The 19,428-nt window shown below is 32.2% G+C and overlaps 1 protein-coding gene across 1 annotated transcript; it reads right to left on the bottom strand.

The window, feature by feature from the left end:
* Positions 1 to 18,775, bottom strand: LOC140450519 (uncharacterized). The gene is made up of 2 exons (XM_072544177.1): positions 18,614 to 18,775; positions 1 to 3,067 (listed from the first exon to the last, which is right to left on the bottom strand). The coding sequence occupies exons 1-2, from the start codon at positions 18,741 to 18,743 to the stop codon at positions 2,691 to 2,693; spliced, it is 507 nt and encodes a 168-aa protein (XP_072400278.1). The 5' UTR covers positions 18,744 to 18,775; the 3' UTR covers positions 1 to 2,690.
* Positions 18,776 to 19,428: the final 653 nt, after the last annotated feature.

Genomic DNA, 19,428 nt, shown 5'->3' with positions numbered 1-19,428 from the left:
TACTTTAAAAAAATAAGTTTTATTTCCACATACCGTACAATTAAAAATAGGCATTATATTTATGAATTATATGAAAAGATATTATAAATAGATATACAAATAAATAAATTTACATTTATTCTATCATAAAACTTCAGTTGAGGCACTAAAATGACAGTAGGGATGAGTTGGTACAAACCGTAGAAAGAAATGTCAAGTTTTAGCATTTGTCTCACAGGATTACCAACATTTTTTTAAGTGAATAATAAACTATTGCATGGAAATTATAACTAAACTTGTCAATTTTGGAATCTCAAAAAGTTTGTCTGTCCTTACCCCAGACTTCCTCCTAAAACCCCTCCTGTAGGGGGGAAAACGAAAAACATCGATTTGGATCTTTACACCGTTTTCTCAAAAACAACGCTCCAAGCGACTAGCGATTTGGAATGTCAGTGATGCACCCAAAATCAATTTTTTAAATAAAACTTGTATCAACTAGACAGTAAAAATTCGATAGATATCTTTTGATCAGAGTATCCTATAGACAAAATTCAAAATGCCTTTTAAAGATGGAGAGTGCAACTTTTGTATAAAATTTTTGCATTTTGCCACAAATGAAGGTAGTTTCTATAAATTAAATAAACTAAATTAAAATAAATAAATTTGTTCGATTCTCATGAGATCAATAAAATTTATTACTTCCATTGATCGATTGCTGTGAAATTTTCACCTTTAAAGCCTAATCCTCAAAACGCATAAAATACAATTTCGATTGTCAGCTTTGGCAACAAATAGGAGACAATTACAAACAATTTCGCGTCAAGCGAAATGCTTTCACGAAGACGCCATTGAGTGGATTTTATAGCTAAAGTTGTACGTTTTTTTTTTAAACACGTCCTTGTGCAATCTAAAAGAATTACTTTTAAATATTTTATTTGAAGTATAAGGCCACTGCGAGAATTGTAATATGCCGGCAGTATTCGCACGGAGCGCATTGTTACCTATTTTCGAAGTTCTCCCTTGCAATTCCAAAACTCGTCTACATAAAGTAACTATATGCAGTCAATAGTAGGAACATTCAGTTTAAATTTTTTGTTTTGATTGTCCTAAAATATGCATGTAAATCGGAAGTTATATATGTTTTTGTGAAAAAATGAGGAAATCGTTATATTTGGTTTTATACTTCAAATAAAACGTTTAAATCTACTCTTTTTCGATTGCACAGTACATGTTTAAAAACTTAAACTCAAACTTAAAAACTACATCTTCAACTAGCTACAAATACCTAATGTTGTCTAATGTAGTAAACTTTCAGTTTAAATTCAGCGTTTTTTAGGCATATTTCAAATGCCTCATATTTCCAAGACACCACAAAAACTGTTACAATTTTCATATATTGTGTTTATGTTTTAATGTTGTGCCGATAAAGAAAATGTTTATTTAATTAAATTAAATTATACATCTTGACACAACAGCTGAAGACAAAATATACAGTATGAATAGAAAAAATAATAATACCATCTTGATATACATTTTGATTTGAAGATTGAAATTCATAAGTACGAGTGAATGTATTTCTTAAGGTAGAAGGTGATTCTCAGAAGTATGTTAAATTATAGAGCTTTCCTGTATCTGACATCTTTTAGTTTTTAGTAAATATAAAAATAACGTACTGGGGCCTGATAATGGGGCAAATATTGTAAGCCTTGAAACCGGTCACAAACAAAGAGGTTCTGAGAAGGATAAATAAAGAAATAGAAATTTTAAATACAATTAAGAAAATTGGAATATCTCGGATATATTACACGTGGAGAAAAATACACCTTGCTCCAACTGATTATGCAGGGAAATATCCAAGGAAGGGGAAGCATAGGGAGGCTTAGAATATCATCGCTGCGCAACCTGAGAGAGTGGTACGGATATACATCAAATGAACTTTTCAGAGCAGCTGTCTCAAAAGTCCGAATAGCTATGATGAATGCCGACCTCCGCCGCGGAGATGGCACTTGAAGAAGAAGACTTAAGATTATGAGTATTGACTTATTCCCCATATACTTGCCTCATATTTGTTGCCAAAACACAAAATCGAAGTTTCATGTAATATGTTTTGACGATTTGGCTCTAAGAATGGAAATTCCACAACGATCGGTCAATGGAAGTGATACATTTGATTGATCTCATGAGAATCGTAACAAATGGCATTTGGATGTTTGTCCATTGGGACACTCTGATCAAAAGATATCAAATTTTTACTGTCAAGTTGATACATATTGTATTTTTAAAAAATTGATTTCGCGCACTTCAAAATCGTGGGTCGATTCAAGCGTTGTTTTTGAGAGAATAGTTCATTCTACACAAAAAGTGCTAACAAATATTTTTGTTCAAAATTATCTCAGCTACATTTCTTGTTGGAAACATTTTTTTACGGCGTACAGATTCTTGAGAAATCGATGTTTTGCATTTCCCCCCTACAGAAGGAGTATAAGGGGAGAGTCTGGAGATAGGACAGGTAAACTTTTTTGTATCTTTTTGAGGTCCGGAAATTGACATTATCAGCAAAAATTCAGCATATTCGTCTCGTTTTTAGAGATCAAATCCCTGGCGACTGGACTAACATAGTTTAGTTTAAGTTATTTGAGAAAAATTAATACGAGTCGTCCAGAAGATTTAAAACATTAAAGTGACTCAACAAGTTAGATCTGAAGCTTCCACTAAGCAGTTATACCATTCTGCCGAAAATATCCACTCATTTGTGGATAGATATACTGTTGTCCATAACTGTGTCCATATACCTGTGTGGTTTCCTTTTCCCTTATCCCTCTATCTTTTCTATCCCAGTCTTGTATGTACTTGGCCTGATACAGAGGTAAAGGATTAACGTACGGTACTACTGGTGGCTTCCTGGCCTCTTGAAGCCTGGCAAGAACGCTGCTCAGACCTACTACAAGAAGAAGGAAGCCTATGAAGCCGTTGTTTACTGAAACCATAGTTACTAGGACTAGCATAGTGAAGGCGATTCCCAGTTTAAAGAAGATGACCGGTAGAAGGATCATGAATCGTTTGAAGGTGTTATGTACCAAAGTTCTTCCTAAAAATTTGAAATATAAATAATATAGGTACACTTTATTAGGCATAAATATAAGATGAATAATAAATATTACTTTAATTAAGAAATGCTACTTATAAACAAAAAGGAAAGAAAAATTAACACAAATTTGTTTCCTCATAAAGATATTGGATTTTGAAATATCGCATACAGTTATAACGTCTGAATTTTCACCTATGTGCATAGTATTAATTTTCTTTTGCCGAAATAGTAAAACAAAGTGTTAAAAAGTGTACCAATTTTATTGAAATTACATTGATATTGATATCCATTCTTTTTACTATGGTTTTACGCGGTAAAGCGAGACCCATGATAGGCTCTCGTCCCGTCTCGTATCCCGCACTTTTCCATCTCTTCCGTCCCGGGTCCCGTCCCGCAGCGAATTTCGCAGTCCTGTCATGCGTCCTGTCCCGTATACATATTCGCCGATCCCGCTACGTACAGAATGGGAAGTAAATACAGCCCTGGGATTGGTGATAAATATAGCAAGGGGATATTATGATTTGGCGCCAAATACAATTTGCTACGCCACAGTAAGTCGTTTCTAGATTTTTAATGGGCATTTATTTAAAATCTTCTTGTTATACAGTTTTTACGTAAAATTCAGTGGTATGTGTTGGATTTTTTTCAAATATGATATTGTTTGATAAACGGGGCAATTTGAAGGGAATACCATGTTCATTGTTTAACAAACTGTCTATTACTAACTCGAGACTAATAATGTGTAATAATGATTTTTTTAGTTTAGTCATCCTATTATACCGAAAAATATCAAATTTGGAAAAATATGGGTATTTTAACGACTGGATTTTACTGGAAAACTATATAAATGTTTTAAGTTTTTTTTGAAAGTTAGAAAACAAATGAAACAAGAACAAAAAAAGATTTTTTAAACAAATCTTTGGCACTCCAATGGGCAGTAAAATATCCCCCATACTATATTACTTTGTTTTGGATGAACTTATAAGAACGTGTAAAGAAAAGATACCTTTTCACATACTTTTTATCAAACAATATGTAGATGATTTGATCTTATCGCTCCCTGAAAACAAAGTAACTGATGTTTTATAAACACATTTAACGCCAAGTGTCAACACTTAAAGTTTACGGTTAAGAGAGAGGTTGATAATATGATTCCTTTTTTAGACATGCTTATACATCGTGGCGGAGATGGCATGCTAAGGACGGAGTGGTATCGTAAACCTTGTTTTAGTAACCGTTTCATAAACTTTTATTCTCAACATCCATCTAAGATGAAAACAAGTTTGGTTTTGGCCCTTAAAACTAGGGTTATTAACTTATCACACATCGATTTCAGGGACAAAGGACTAAAAAAGTTGAGATCTATACTACAAGAGAACTCCTATCCCACAGGGCTTTTGAATAAACTCATTTTTGGTTCTACTTTTCCCTTGCAATTTTCTGACGGCCAAAATTTTCATAATAATGAGGTCCGACAACTGACACTGACATTGACACAAAACACATCAGAGCTACTACAATCTAAAATAACGTATGGTTGCCTACCCTATATTCCAGTTCTGACACCAAAGCTAATGAACAGTTTCAAAAATGTTAGTGGCTTAAAAATTGCAACTAAGAATGTGAAAACGGTATCAAAGTTGTACACAAAGACAAAGGATCCTTTCACAATACAGGAGTCATCGAATGTTGTTTATTCTATACCGTGTGCCAATTGTAAAAACGTGTATATCGGAGAATCATCTCGTAATTTTCACAGTAGAGTGATCTCACATCGCAGCGACATATAAACCAAAAAAATAAATGCATGTGCGCTGACAGATCATGCATTAACGTTAAAACATGAAATTAATATCGAAAGTTGTTTATTCTATACCGTGTGCCAATTGTAAAAACGTGTATATCGGAGAATCATCTCGTAATTTTCACAGTAGAGTGATCTCACATCGCAGCGACATATAAACCAAAAAAATAAATGCATGTGCGCTGACAGATCATGCATTAACGTTAAAACATGAAATTAATATCGAGGATTCCTTTATTTTGGCAAAGGAAAAAAAACATTTAAAACGTGTTTTTTTGGAAATGTGTTTCATAAAATCAATACGTCTTGTATAAATAAAAAGACTGACATAGATAAACTGAGCAACATTTATTGTTACTTATTGACAAAACATCAAAAATAAAATAAAGATTTATTTTTACATATACACACCATAATACATCTGCATGCAAAACATGTTGCATACCATCAAGACAGGTTGAATATACTACTTCCATTAATAAAACATGAAGAACACCTATTACTTTTTAATCATACTAGTTTTGTTTTTACTTTCTGTTCTCTATGGATCAGTCAAAACACACCATTAAAAGATGTCACAAACGAAGTTTTACTATCATTAACTAAATTTTATAATGTATTTTGTTCATTGTTTTATATGTTATATTTTATATGTATGTTATTAATGTTGAGTGTCATAGCTTTATATAAATAATCTCAACGACTAGTAAGTTGCACTGACAATTTGTGATATATTGTAAACATTTACACATTCTTCTAATTACAGTGTCTTGAAGAAGGAATAAAACAATTCCGAAAGCTAGACCAAAAGTCAAAAGAGTGCTTCTGTAACAGCCCGGCCAAACTTTCTGACTGCAGCCGCAATAAACTGTGTTGTTTGTATATATAAATATATATATTTATATATATATATATATATATATATATATATATATATATATATATATATAAATATATATATATATATATATATATATATGTATTTATATATATATATATATATATATATATATATATATATATAAATATATATATATATATATATATATATATATATATATATATATATACTGTGTCCGTAAAGTATGGAACAAATTCTTTTTTAGCTAAACATACCATTTTAAGAAATAATCCTATTTTTGAGTTTAATTACCGGATTTTAAAATAATATTCTAATATATAGGCTGAATTACTTTCGACAATGACGTCACCGGCATTTTTTTTAAATGGAACACCCCCATTTTGTCTCAATTTTCGGATTAGTCTAGCTGAGCTGATTCCAAAAATATATCACATGTTGATTCAAATTGGTACAGGGTGGACAAAAATACAATAGTTTTGTGTGTGCTCATAAAGTAACGCGTTAGTTAAATTAACAATATAAAAAATACTTATTGTCTTGCGGACAGAATATGAAAGAAATTATTTCTTATCAATTTAAAAGAAACATAGTAGGCTATGTTTTTGTTAAATGTCATTAGAGAGTTTTTGTGCAAGCAAATACGTATACTTAACGTATCTTTTTGACATATAAGCATGCGCATTAATGGTTGAACTAACGTATCTAGATACGTATTACCTAACGTAACGGGCTGGTACGTTACGTTCATACGCATCCCTATCGAGCCGAAGGTAACCGAATGCACAAGGGAATCTTACACGATTACCAAAATTCCAACATCCACATTTCATAAGCACACTGGTATGTGTATTTTTACATTTGTGGTTACGTATATTTGTTTTGATTTTTATAAATAATGGAAAGCAAAGAATAAACAGTGAGGTGATCGGTCCCTACGGTGAAATAAACCTGAATGACAATGGAGAAAGGCTGATCCAAGTGTGTCAGAGTCATACTCTGAGAATAATGAACGGCTTCTATAAACACAAGGATATTCACAAATACACATGGGTACAACATACAAGGAATCTAAAATCGATCATTGACTATGTAATAGTCAAACAAAGCACTACCTTAAAAGTGAATGATGTAAGAGTACTTAGAGGACCGACGTGTGGTTCCGACCACTATATAGTTAGGACAAAAATGGTATTTCCTTTTAAATCTAACAAGGACAATAACGTTAATGAGGAACCTCAACAAACAGAAGTGATAACGAACAAACGATATAACTTAAACAGCCTTATCAACGAAAGCACAAGAAACCTATACCAACACAGATTAGACGAAAAGTTGCTACATAATATAGAAGACCAGTCAGTAGAACAAATTTACGAAAACATAACGAGTAGCATCAAAGAAGCAGCAGAGGAGGCCATTGGACTAAAAACTAATTCCGCTAGTAAAAAACTTTGGTGGAATCAAGAAATTGAAGAACTAGTACTTCGGAAGAAAAAAGCATACCACAAATGGCTAAATACAAAACAGGAGTTGGATAGAGAAGAATACAAAGATATTAAAAAAAGAACACGACAACTAGTAAACACAGCTAAACGAGAAATGTGGGACAAAAAATGCAAAGAGATAGACACATATATGGGAGGTAGAAAATGCTCAGAGACGTGGAAATTCCTGACAAAAGTTAAATCAAATGAAAAAAGAGAAACAAACATACAATTAATAACAACAGAGAACTGGATCCGACATTACGAAAATCTATTAACAGAAAACAGAGAGGAATATAGAGAAATGTCTCCAACTGAAATACACATACAGGGAGAAACGATAAACATCGATGAGAGGACTGTCATAAAAACGATACAACTACTAAAAAATGGTCGAGCTGCAGGTCCGGAGGGAATTCCAGCAGAACTAATCAAATGCGGTACTAACAAACTGTTTGAACGATTAACCTGGTGTATAAACCAATATCTAAACGGTGCACCAGTCCCGCATGAGTGGAAAGTATCCTTCATATCATCTATACATAAGAAGGGAAGTAAACTGGACTGCTCAAACTATCGAGGTATATCAGTAACCAGTACCTTAAGTCGCCTATATGGAAGGATACTTCGAGACATTATCGAACAAGAATATAAGGAACAAGAAGAAGAGGAACAATCTGGCTTTAGAGCGGGAAGGAGCTGCACCGATAATGTGTTTGTTTTGAAACAAATAATAGAAAAAAGATCAAGTACCAATCAAGAAACCCACCTTATGTTTATAGACCTTCAGAAGGCCTATGATACTGTACCCGCTAAAAAGCTATGGAAAGTTTTGCAGGAAACAAACATTAACCACACAGTAATTAACGCCCTTAAACAGCTGTATGAAGGATCAACGTCGGGAATAAAAATTGGAAATAGACTTTCAAAAAAATTTCCTGTAAACAAGGGACTCCGGCAGGGGTGTTGCATATCCCCCACATTGTTTAAAATCTACGTGGCGAAAGCACTGTATCAGTGGAAAAGAAAGTGCAGAGGAATGGGCATTGACCTGGGAGAAACTTGCCTATATACCCTACAGTTTGCAGACGATCAAGTCCTTATAGCCAACGATAAAGAAGACCTGACATATATGGCCAGAAAACTACAGGAAGAATACAAGAAGTGGGGTTTAGAACTCAATACACAAAAAACAAAATATCTCCCAATAGGCGCAGAACTATCCAACATTCAGATGGACACAACCGAAATTGCATTCTGCACTGAATATACCTACCTAGGAATTGATTTCGACACCACAGGCACAGACAATAGGGAAATTAGAAAACGAATAACCCAGGCCCGTAGAACAATTGGATGCCTTAACGGAGTTCTTTGGAGCTCAGAAATTGGTAAAAGACGAAAATACAATATATATGAATCTCTCATAAAAACCAGCTTAACCTATGGTACAAAGACATGGAGACTAACAGAAAGCAATAAAAGAAAACTCGAAGCAACAGAAATGGATGTATTTAGACGATCACTTCGAATATCTAGAGCAGACAGAATTAGAAACGATGAAATAAGAAATCGGATGGGGGTAGATGGATCACTGGCAACAGACATAGAAAGGAAACAACTTATATGGTATGGCCATGTTCAAAGAATGCCAGAAACAAGACTACCAAAAATCGCCATGAAATGGATACCACCAAATCGTAAGAAACGAGGAAGACCAAAAAGAACATGGAAGGAGGGAATAACAAAGGCAATGAGCTCCCGAGACTTGACCGAAGAACAATGGAATGATAGAAATTCGTGGAAATTAGGCATCGGACAACGACGCAAGACGTTTTGAAACCGATATATATATATATATATATATATATATATATATATATATATATATATATATATATATATATATATATATATATATGGAAAGCAGTAGAAAACGACTTCACTTAATTCAAAAGCGAAAAATATTTTTAATGGTATCAAAATTAAAGCGGCCGTATAGTCGTGCAAGATGTGGAGAAGAAGGGCATCTTCTATGTCTTCGTCTTCTTCATCATCAATAAAGGCACCTACATTTAATATCGCGTTCATATCAAAAATTAAAAATTGTTCAAAACAATATTTGTTATTTATTTTGAATATCAAAAATAGGGTTAAATGACAAGGACAAGACTGGCACTGACAATTTATTAGTTAATCACTAATTTGGTGAGGGCAACACCATCGTTACGTTACGTGCAGAACAAAAACTCTCAATTTAACGTTCACCTTCTTCGATACGTTAGTTCTTTACGTATAGGGAGATACGTTACGTTAGGTAGTTACAAAAACTCCCTATTATTTTTTTAGTAATTTATAGATGTTTAGTGACAGTTTATTACTAAAATATTTTTGGTATTTGTGAATGTTTTAATTATTGCTTAGATTTAATTTGAAGTAGAAATGGAGGTAAGTGTAAAGCAAAGAATTGAAATACTTATGATGATTGGATGTGGAGACAGATCGCGAACTCAGATGGAAGTGTGCAATTTGTTTAATGATAAATATCCAGAAAGACCTATAACGCGTTCAACAGTCAGTAAGATTGAAAAGAAATTTCGAGAAACTGGTACGGTTGAAAATGCACGGAAATCAGGTCGTCCCTCTGCAAATGCTGATACAGCATTAGATATTTTACTCAGTTTTGAAGAAAATGCACACACTTCTGTACGTAAAGTTAGTCGCGATATCGGGGTTAGCAAAACAACGGTACACAAACTATTAAAGCTTGAAAAATGGCATCGTTATAAAATCAAACTTGTGCAGGAATTAAACGAAGATGATCCCGATAGAAGATTGCAATTTTGCGAAGCAATGATGGATAACTGCCACCGAGACCCTCTCTTGGTACAAAACATTATTTTTTCTGATAAAGCCACTTTCACGTTAAATGGCGAGGTTAACCTTCAGAATTGTAGATACTGGGCAAAAGAAAACCCCCACTGAATTCGTGAGCATCATACACAATACTCGCAAAAGGTAAATGTTTGGTCTGCAATTGTAAGAAATCGAATCATTGGACATTACTTTATTGAAGGTAATTTAAATGGGGCAACGTACCTTGAGTTTTTAAGGGGGTATCTCGTACCTACTTTACGTGATTTGTTTCCCAGCAGACATAATCCTGGAGGTTTTAATGAAAGTTTATGGTTTCAATAGAATGGTGCACCTCCACATTATGATGTAGATGTTAGAAGGTTCCTAGATGAAATTTTAATAAATGAAGAATATACCAACAACCAGGAGATTAGAGCACGCATCAGAAAAGCTAGATCCACCTTCAATCGGATGGGGGCCTTCTTCAAGAGTCACAACCTCTCTCTTGATACAAAAGTTAAAATGCTGCGATGTCTTCTCTGTCCTTTTTTATGGTGTTGAATCGTGGACCTTGAACGAAGATATGTGCAGAAAACTGGAAGCATTTGAGATGTGGCTATATCGGGAAATGCTTAAGATCCCGTGGACTGACCGAATCACAAATGAGGAGGTCCTCAGAAGAATGAATAAGAATCGAGAAGAATTGATGAATAAGAATTCTTCGGACATATTATGCGAAATGAATCCAGATATGCTTTCCTTCAAGCCATCCTGCAAGGAAAAATATTTGGAAAACGAGGTCCAGCAAAACCAGAATCTGGTTTAATACAACATCTGTGCAGCTTTTACGCGCTGCTGCAGATAAGATAAAGATTGCCATTATGATCGCCAACATTCGTAACGGATAGGCATATCAAGAAGAAGAAGATGAAATTTTTCCGAACAGGTGGATTGGTAGACGTGGACCTATTGAATGCCCAGCGAGGTCACCAGATTTTAATCCTTTGGATTATTTTATGTGGGGCCATCTGAAGAATGTTGTGTATCAAACGAAACCAGCAAATATACAAGAATTACAGCGAATATTCAAGAATTAACAGAGAATTCGGACAGCAATAAACAATATTTCTCAAGTCACAATAAACAAGGTTCAACAAGAATTTGTACAACGTTCGGGTTACTGTCAAATACAGCAAGAGCTGAAGTTCGAACATTTATAAAGTCATGTATTTCATCATATTCTATCCGCTAGACAATAAGTATTTTTGATAATATTGTTAATTTAACTAACGCGTTACTTTATGAACACACACAAAACTATTGTATTTTTGTCCACCCTGTACCGATTTGAATCAACATGTGATACATTTTTGGAATCAGCTCAGCTAGAGTAATCCGAAAATTGAGACAAAATGGGGGTGTTCCATTTAAAAAAAATGACGGTGACGTCATTACTCGAAAGTAATTCACCCCGTATATTAGAATATTATTTTCAAATACGGTAAATTAAAATCAAAAATCGACGTGTTTCAGGATTATTTCTTAAAATGCTCTGTTTAGCTAAAAAAGAATTTGTTCCATACTTTACGGACACAGTGTATATATATATATATATATATATATATATATATATATATATATATATATATATATATATATATATTGAAAAAGTTGTATTTTATTAATTTTATTTTTATTTATAATAAATGTTGTAATTTTTAAAATCTGTGGTTCGTTGTTTAATTTAATATATACCTCAGCTAGCTCAATTATGTGTTCTAAGCAATCTGTCACTGTGTGACGTCGACTCTGTAGTCTCCTGGTAGAGTTCAAAAAGAAATTAAACCAAAATTTACTTTAGACCTTTGATAAATTAACCCAAATGAAGCACGTTATTTATTAATATTGAACAAATTTAATATAAATAATAAAATTCGTCTGCAACTTGGGTTGCCTTTAAAAATTTACAAAAATAGGAATCGTATAAATCTTAATGTGGTTTAGAGTCGTGACAATAAAAATTTATTACAAAATGTGGAGACTCTATACAAGTACCTAAAAACTAAATAAATATTGCAACTTTATAAAGTGTTTAAATGAACTATAAAGAAAAGAAAATGAACACTTTATTCCGCTGACTTTTAACTTGCATTCAAATATAATCAAAATTTCAAATGATTCCCAAAATTATTATCCAACCTTACTTTAAAACAGTTCTGATTTATTTAAAGAAAACTAACTACTCGCAAAATAATTGGTGAAACTGGAATATCAATCCTCTCTTCGGAAGTTAAGGTACGTACTATTCTATTTTTAATTTAATGATCATTAATATTTTCAATTTTTTTAAGGCCTATCGCAATTATGTTAATTCATGAATTTTAATTTTCTCAATTTAAATGACATTTCTGTACTCCAATAATAATTTATAAGTTAAATTGTTTCTCTTACTCTCTGGAACAAATTCTGGATATCTCTGCTGTGGAAACTGTGGAAAAACTAAAATTCTCTTTAGACGAGTTAAAAAAACACTCCCGACCTATTCCACAATTTCAGGACTCTCCTTTCAAAAATTCTTGTCGGCCTCTCCCCAAAATCTATCATTCGTTGCTAACAGCAACCAACGTTCTTTTTTCTTTTCGTCTTCTATTTTTTTTTTAAACCATAAAACTGTCCTGTTCTGACACATTTGTCAATCCACATTAATTTCTCATAATCACTTTAATCACATCTAATTTGGGAATAAAAAAAAATGTTCAGATATAAAACTTATTCTATTACAATGCTAATACAATTTATTCTTTTCATCTCCACATCATTGTAATTTCTTATTTAACAAAACCCCTATTAATTTAGCTCCCATAGACTTGCTTGACAGTTTATTTTCTGACGTTTTCAAAATTTCTATGTTTAAATATTTTTTAAGAATTCTTCTTTTTTTGTTCTTTTTAAGGTTTAGACGATTCACCTATACACTAGGCAACTATACTATTCAGAAATTATTAACACTATACCAGGTAAGTCAAAATTAATTTATTTAACAATTTACTAATCTTTTTCTCTCTTTTATTTCAGAGTCGAACCCACATTGTGATGGCTTCATGAAATTCATGAACAACAAACTCATATAAAAATCCATTTAAGTTGTATACTTTTTAACATATTGAAATTTTTTCAACTTCCCCCCAATTTGGATTTTGTTCAGTGCTAACTATCAGCACTTACTAAATCTAAATTCTTACCGGTAAACTTAAATATTTTATTAATATTAACATAACAATAAACTAACTTTTATTAATAAGCATTTCTCTTGAATATTTTTTTTTTATAATTTACTCTATGACAAATACAGAATTCTCCAAACAAAATCTACAAATCTTTCACTAATTATATCAACTTCAGAATCAAATTTCCAAGTACTTTCCCAATTTCTTTACTTCTTTTCCTGTACTATTTATTTCTTGTACTATTTTCGTAGAAATTCTTATAATTGTTCCTCTATATACTATTTCATATACTATTTCAGTATCTTTATTCATTGCCGTATTATTATTTATTCTTTTTATATCCGCATATAATATTCATTTCATCCTCTCTACATATAACTCTCTATATTTCATCTTTCAAGATTTCATATAATTTTATTTTTCATCTTATTTCCGCATATACTATTTATCATTATAATATTCCCTATTTCCCAATTTCTACAAAATATCGATTTGTCCATAGTACTTTGCTCATTTATTTATACTTGTAACTCCTATAAATATACTTGAAAATAAATCAACTTTTTTTTATATATAAATTCATCATTATTCTGTACATCTGTTCCTAATAAATTATTTAATTATCAAATTTATCTCAAGATATGCTTATTTATTATATATTCTTCTATTTACAAAACTTATATCTTATGATACCAAATTCGTGTCATAATATTGCCTACCCTTGTATGTTTATTCATAATACTTATTAATTCCCTCTATATTAAATATCCCTCTAATTTTATTAGTTTCTGGATGTCTTAGTTCATAACTGTTTACCCCATGTTCAGTACTAATGACATAAGATCCTTCAAATGGCAAAAGTAATTTTCCACACAGATTTTCATCCCTTTTAGGCACCTGTAGTGACCTGATAAGTACCTTCTCCCCTTTTTCAAAAGTAACTCTTTTCTTTCTCTTCTTATTGATTCTATTTACATAACGATTAGCATTTCTTATTAAATTTTGGTTCACCTTCTTCATTACTTCTTGAATGTCCCCTGTATTACTGGTTTCCCAGGGTAAAGTATTAGTGTTATTATTTTTATTTAATTCCCCAGTATCTCTAATAAACTCTCTTGGATGTTCATACTTTGATAAGTAGACAATATTATGCACATAGGAGCGGTCTAAACAAAATTTCTCCCTTCTGCATCAATACTTGCTTGACCCCTATTCTCCTCTGTTCTAACTACATTCACCTGTCTTCTCTCCTCATTTTCCCCCCTATTATATCTTGGATTCCCTTCTCTGTAAGCTTCCCTATTTCTCGTCTCCTGTGGATAATTTCCCTGGTTCTGTCTCCAATTATTGCCTCTGTCATTTCCTTGTCTCCAGTTATTCCCTCTATCATTGTTTGGATTCCCTTGTCTACGTTCCCAGTTATATCTTCCGATATCTCTCCTGGCATTGTTCATATTCTCTCCCCTATTTGTAAAATCCCTGCTTCTATTTTGTCTCTCAAATTCTCTTTCCCTATAATTATTCCCTCGATTCACATATCCCTGTCTATTTGCTGTGTTATTCCTATATGTCCCTTGCTCTTGTCCATTTCGATTCTGCGTCCCTACACTCCTCTCAATCCTCTGAAGATATCCTGTCAGACTTTCCATCGTCTTTATATTGTGAAGAGCTATTGTTTCCGCCATGTTATGGTTATATTGCCTGGCGATGTATAGGACAATCTCCTCTTCTCGCATAGCCGGTTCTAAGTATTGTGCTGTCTGGAATAACTGCATTGCGTACAGATTGTAGTTGGTACTTTTTTCATAATTGAATTTCCCAAAATACAACCGTTCCCTGAAACTAGCCTGTTGGTTTTCTCCCCAAAAATAGTTAATAAACTTGGCCTTAAATTCCTGCACATTATTTATGGAATTTTCATTATTGCAAAACCATAATAATGGCATGCCCACTAACATGTTTCGAATATTCAATTTCATTTCTATCGGATCCCTTACATTCTTTACCTTATTTTTGATGATATCTACAAATATTCTAGGATGTAAGTGATTCAGGTTTCCGTCAAACTTAATTCCCCCATCATTATAACTCGGCATCACAGTACTCACTCCCCTTGTTTGTCCTAGATTTGATTCCAAACGCTGAATCTCCTCACTTGCATTTTTAAATTTCTCTCTCAATTCCTCAACTTGTCCCTGTAATACTCTATCTCCCTTTTCCGCCAGATTTGCATGCCTACCCATTTCCAGTTCCAAATTCTGCAATCCCATCTTTATATTGTTTTTGATAATGGTAAGTTTTTCCTCATGATCCTGAGTTTGCCTTTTAACACTTTCTACCTCCCTAACAATCTCTTTATTCTGCTTATTAACTTCTTTGTTTATTTCCCTTGGTAAATTCTCTTGAATGGATGTTCCCAACTCTACAAATCTGCTCCCAATTTCCTGTCCTATTTCCGCTCTAATTATGGCCTTTTCTCTGGATATCTCCTCCTGTACATTCCTCTTAAAATCCTCACTTTCTCCTCTGACCTGTTCTACTTTCTCTTCTAAACCTTGGGTAATGTGTAGCATCTCTTCCCTGACTATCTTCACTTCTTCTTTGATTTCTTCCCTCATTTTAATTAACTCTCCCCTAAGTTCTTCTTTAATATTATTTTCCATTTTGTTCATATCCCCCCTAATATTGTTAATATTACTATCCATTTTGTGCATATCCCCCTAATATTATGATCCATCTGTTGTAGCATCCGCATTATTTGCCTCATATCCATCTGTGTCATCCCTGACTCTTCAACATCTCCTTCCCTGCGTCTCTCCTCCTGCACTCTACTTTCATCCTCACTTTCATCACGTCTATCTCTCACTGTCTCATCCAACTCCTCTCTCAAACTATCTGTTAGACTTCCCTCTCTATCACCTTGTCCTGCTTCTTGTATGCATTGCTCTAAATATACTACAACTTCTCCTGACCTTCCTCTGCTTTCTTCATCTACCTGTATATCCTGTTCCTGTTCTAATACCTGTTCTCCTTTACTCTCTTTCGGTAGGACTTCTTTTCCATTTCTTAAAGTCATTCGGTCTGCCATTTTATCCTAATATCTATTTATTCTCAAATTTAACTTTAACTGCCCCAGAATCTCTGCAACACTAATCACACCAATTTATTTTTACTCTAATCTGTGTAATATTAATAAATCTGCTTAAAAACACCCTTATTTCTGTTTTTCGAGAGGCCCCACGTTGTTAGCGTCAATTGAAAATGTTGTATTTTATTAATTTTATTTTTATTTATAATAAATGTTGTAATTTTTAAAATCTGTGGTTCGTTGTTTAATTTAATATATACCTCAGCTAGCTCAATTATGTGTTCTAAGCAATCTGTCACTGTGTGACGTCGACTCTGTAGTCTCCTGGTAGAGTTCAAAAAGAAATTAAACCAAAATTTACTTTAGACCTTTGATAAATTAACCCAAATGAAGCACGTTATTTATTAATATTGAACAAATTTAATATAAATAATAAAATTCGTCTGCAACTTGGGTTGCCTTTAAAAATTTACAAAAATAGGAATCGTATAAATCTTAATGTGGTTTAGAGTCGTGACAATAAAAATTTATTACAAAATGTGGAGACTCTATACAAGTACCTAAAAACTAAATAAATATTGCAACTTTATAAAGTGTTTAAATGAACTATAAAGAAAAGAAAATGAACACTTTATTCCGCTGATTTTTAACTTGCATTCAAATATAATCAAAATTTCAAATGATTCCCAAAATTATTATCCAACCTTACTTTAAAACAGTTCTGATTTATTTAAAGAAAACTAACTACTCGCAAAATAATTGGTGAAACTGGAATATCAATCCTCTCTTCGGAAGTTAAGGTACGTACTATTCTATTTTTAATTTAATGATCATTAATATTTTCAATTTTTTTAAGGCCTATCGCAATTATGTTAATTCATGAATTTTAATTTTCTCAATTTAAATGACATTTCTGTACTCCAATAATAATTTATAAGTTAAATTGTTTCTCTTACTCTCTGGAACAAATTCTGGATATCTCTGCTGTGGAAACTGTGGAAAAACTAAAATTCTCTTTAGACGAGTTAAAAAAACACTCCCGACCTATTCCACAATTTCAGGACTCTCCTTTCAAAAATTCTTGTCGGCCTCTCCCCAAAATCTATCATTCGTTGCTAACAGCAACCAACGTTCTTTTTTCTTTTCGTCTTCTATTTTTTTTTTTAAACCATAAAACTGTCCTGTTCTGACACATTTGTCAATCCACATTAATTTCTCATATTCACTTTAATCACATCTAATTTGGGAATAAAAAAAAATGTTCAGATATAAAACTTATTCTATTACAATGCTAATACAATTTATTCTTTTCATCTCCACATCATTGTAATTTCTTATTTAACAAAACCCCTATTAATTTAGCTCCCATAGACTTGCTTGACAGTTTATTTTCTGACGTTTTCAAAATTTCTATGTTTAAATATTTTTTAAGAATTCTTCTTTTTTTGTTCTTTTTAAGGTTTAGACGATTCACCTATACACTAGGCAACTATACTATTCAGAAATTATTAACACTATACCAGGTAAGTCAAAATTAATTTATTTAACAATTTACTAATCTTTTTCTCTCTTTTATTTCAGAGTCGAACCCACATTGTGATGGCTTCATGAAATTCATGAACAACAAACTCATATAAAAATCCATTTAAGTTGTATACTTTTTAACATATTGAAATCATTTCAATATATATATATATATATATATATATATATATATATATATATATATATATATATATATATATATATATACAATGTGACTGAGATTAAAATCTCACTGTAAATAAGAATATCGCTCCTTGACCGATATCCTCATTTACAGTGAGATTTTAATCTCACTCACATTATATAATTACTATTATTTTACTATTTCCGCCGTCGCATATTTCTGTTACTCCTGTAGTGATTTTTGGTTTGTACTTTTTACGCAAATGTTGGTGATAATATCCAGAGTATTTTGCCAGAACATACATTTAATTTTAATATTCGTAATTCCGATATACTGATAATTTGATCTTGAAGAAAAACGTGATACTTTGGCAAAAGTATCAGTATCAATGATATCAGTAAAAGAAACAATGTAATAAACTTATAAACTTGGAGATGAAATAAATGAGAGATTGAACTAGAATAAATATTATCGATATTTGTTACAACTTTTTACGTTTAACACATTTATGTTTTGAAAAATAAGTATTTATTATTTGTATTCAATAAAAAATTACCTTGCTCTAACATCTTTCCGACAAATGCTCTAGCATCTTTTGGAGTCGTAACATCAGTCTTATTTTCGATCGCGTTGCAGAATGCCACAAAGACACAGAAAAAAACCATCACAATACTTGTCAGCCTCATTTTGGCGTCGTGTCGACTTTTCTTGGCCGAAGCAAATGGCTTAGTGACATCAAATATTTTCATTAAATATTTGTATCAAAAAATGGTATGGAAATTAATATTTTTGTCACGATCCAAACAATGGAGTGTTAAAAGAGGTTCGAATTGACAAAAATATTCAACAGAATCAATCTAATGAACGCAGAGGCGGCGTATTCATTGAAAAAAAATTGGAAGACATTTCAATTATAATAAATTTAATATAATAAAAATTAGATATAAATCATAACTTAAAAACTTAAAAGCAAAAATAAGCATGAACTGTTCAGAAGTAGCGCTCAAAAATTAAAACATTAGTAGGTAAATGAAAATTTTAAAAAATCGGGAACGATATAAATTACAGAAAATGACGAGCTACTATTTAGATAAATGCAGGAACAATGAAAAAAATACATTATCGAAAAAGTGTTTACATATATAATTGGAAATATTATAGAAAGTGAGCTTCTTCTTCTTCTTCTTCTTTTTATGTAGACATGACTGTCTGTTTTTCAATGTGCCTCCTTTAAGTCTTTCTATTGGTGTCTCTTACCGTCTTTACTACTCTATTTTTGTCATTCGGCTTATATGATAGTTCAATTCTTCTGTTCTATTTTTTACCTAGTCCTTGATGTTCTCCACCCGGTAGCTCTGTCCCATAGTGCTT

This window comes from Diabrotica undecimpunctata, chromosome 1, assembly GCF_040954645.1.
Source record: "Diabrotica undecimpunctata isolate CICGRU chromosome 1, icDiaUnde3, whole genome shotgun sequence".
NCBI lineage: Eukaryota > Metazoa > Arthropoda > Insecta > Coleoptera > Chrysomelidae > Diabrotica > Diabrotica undecimpunctata.
This window is presented reverse-complemented; position numbering and strand designations above follow the sequence as displayed.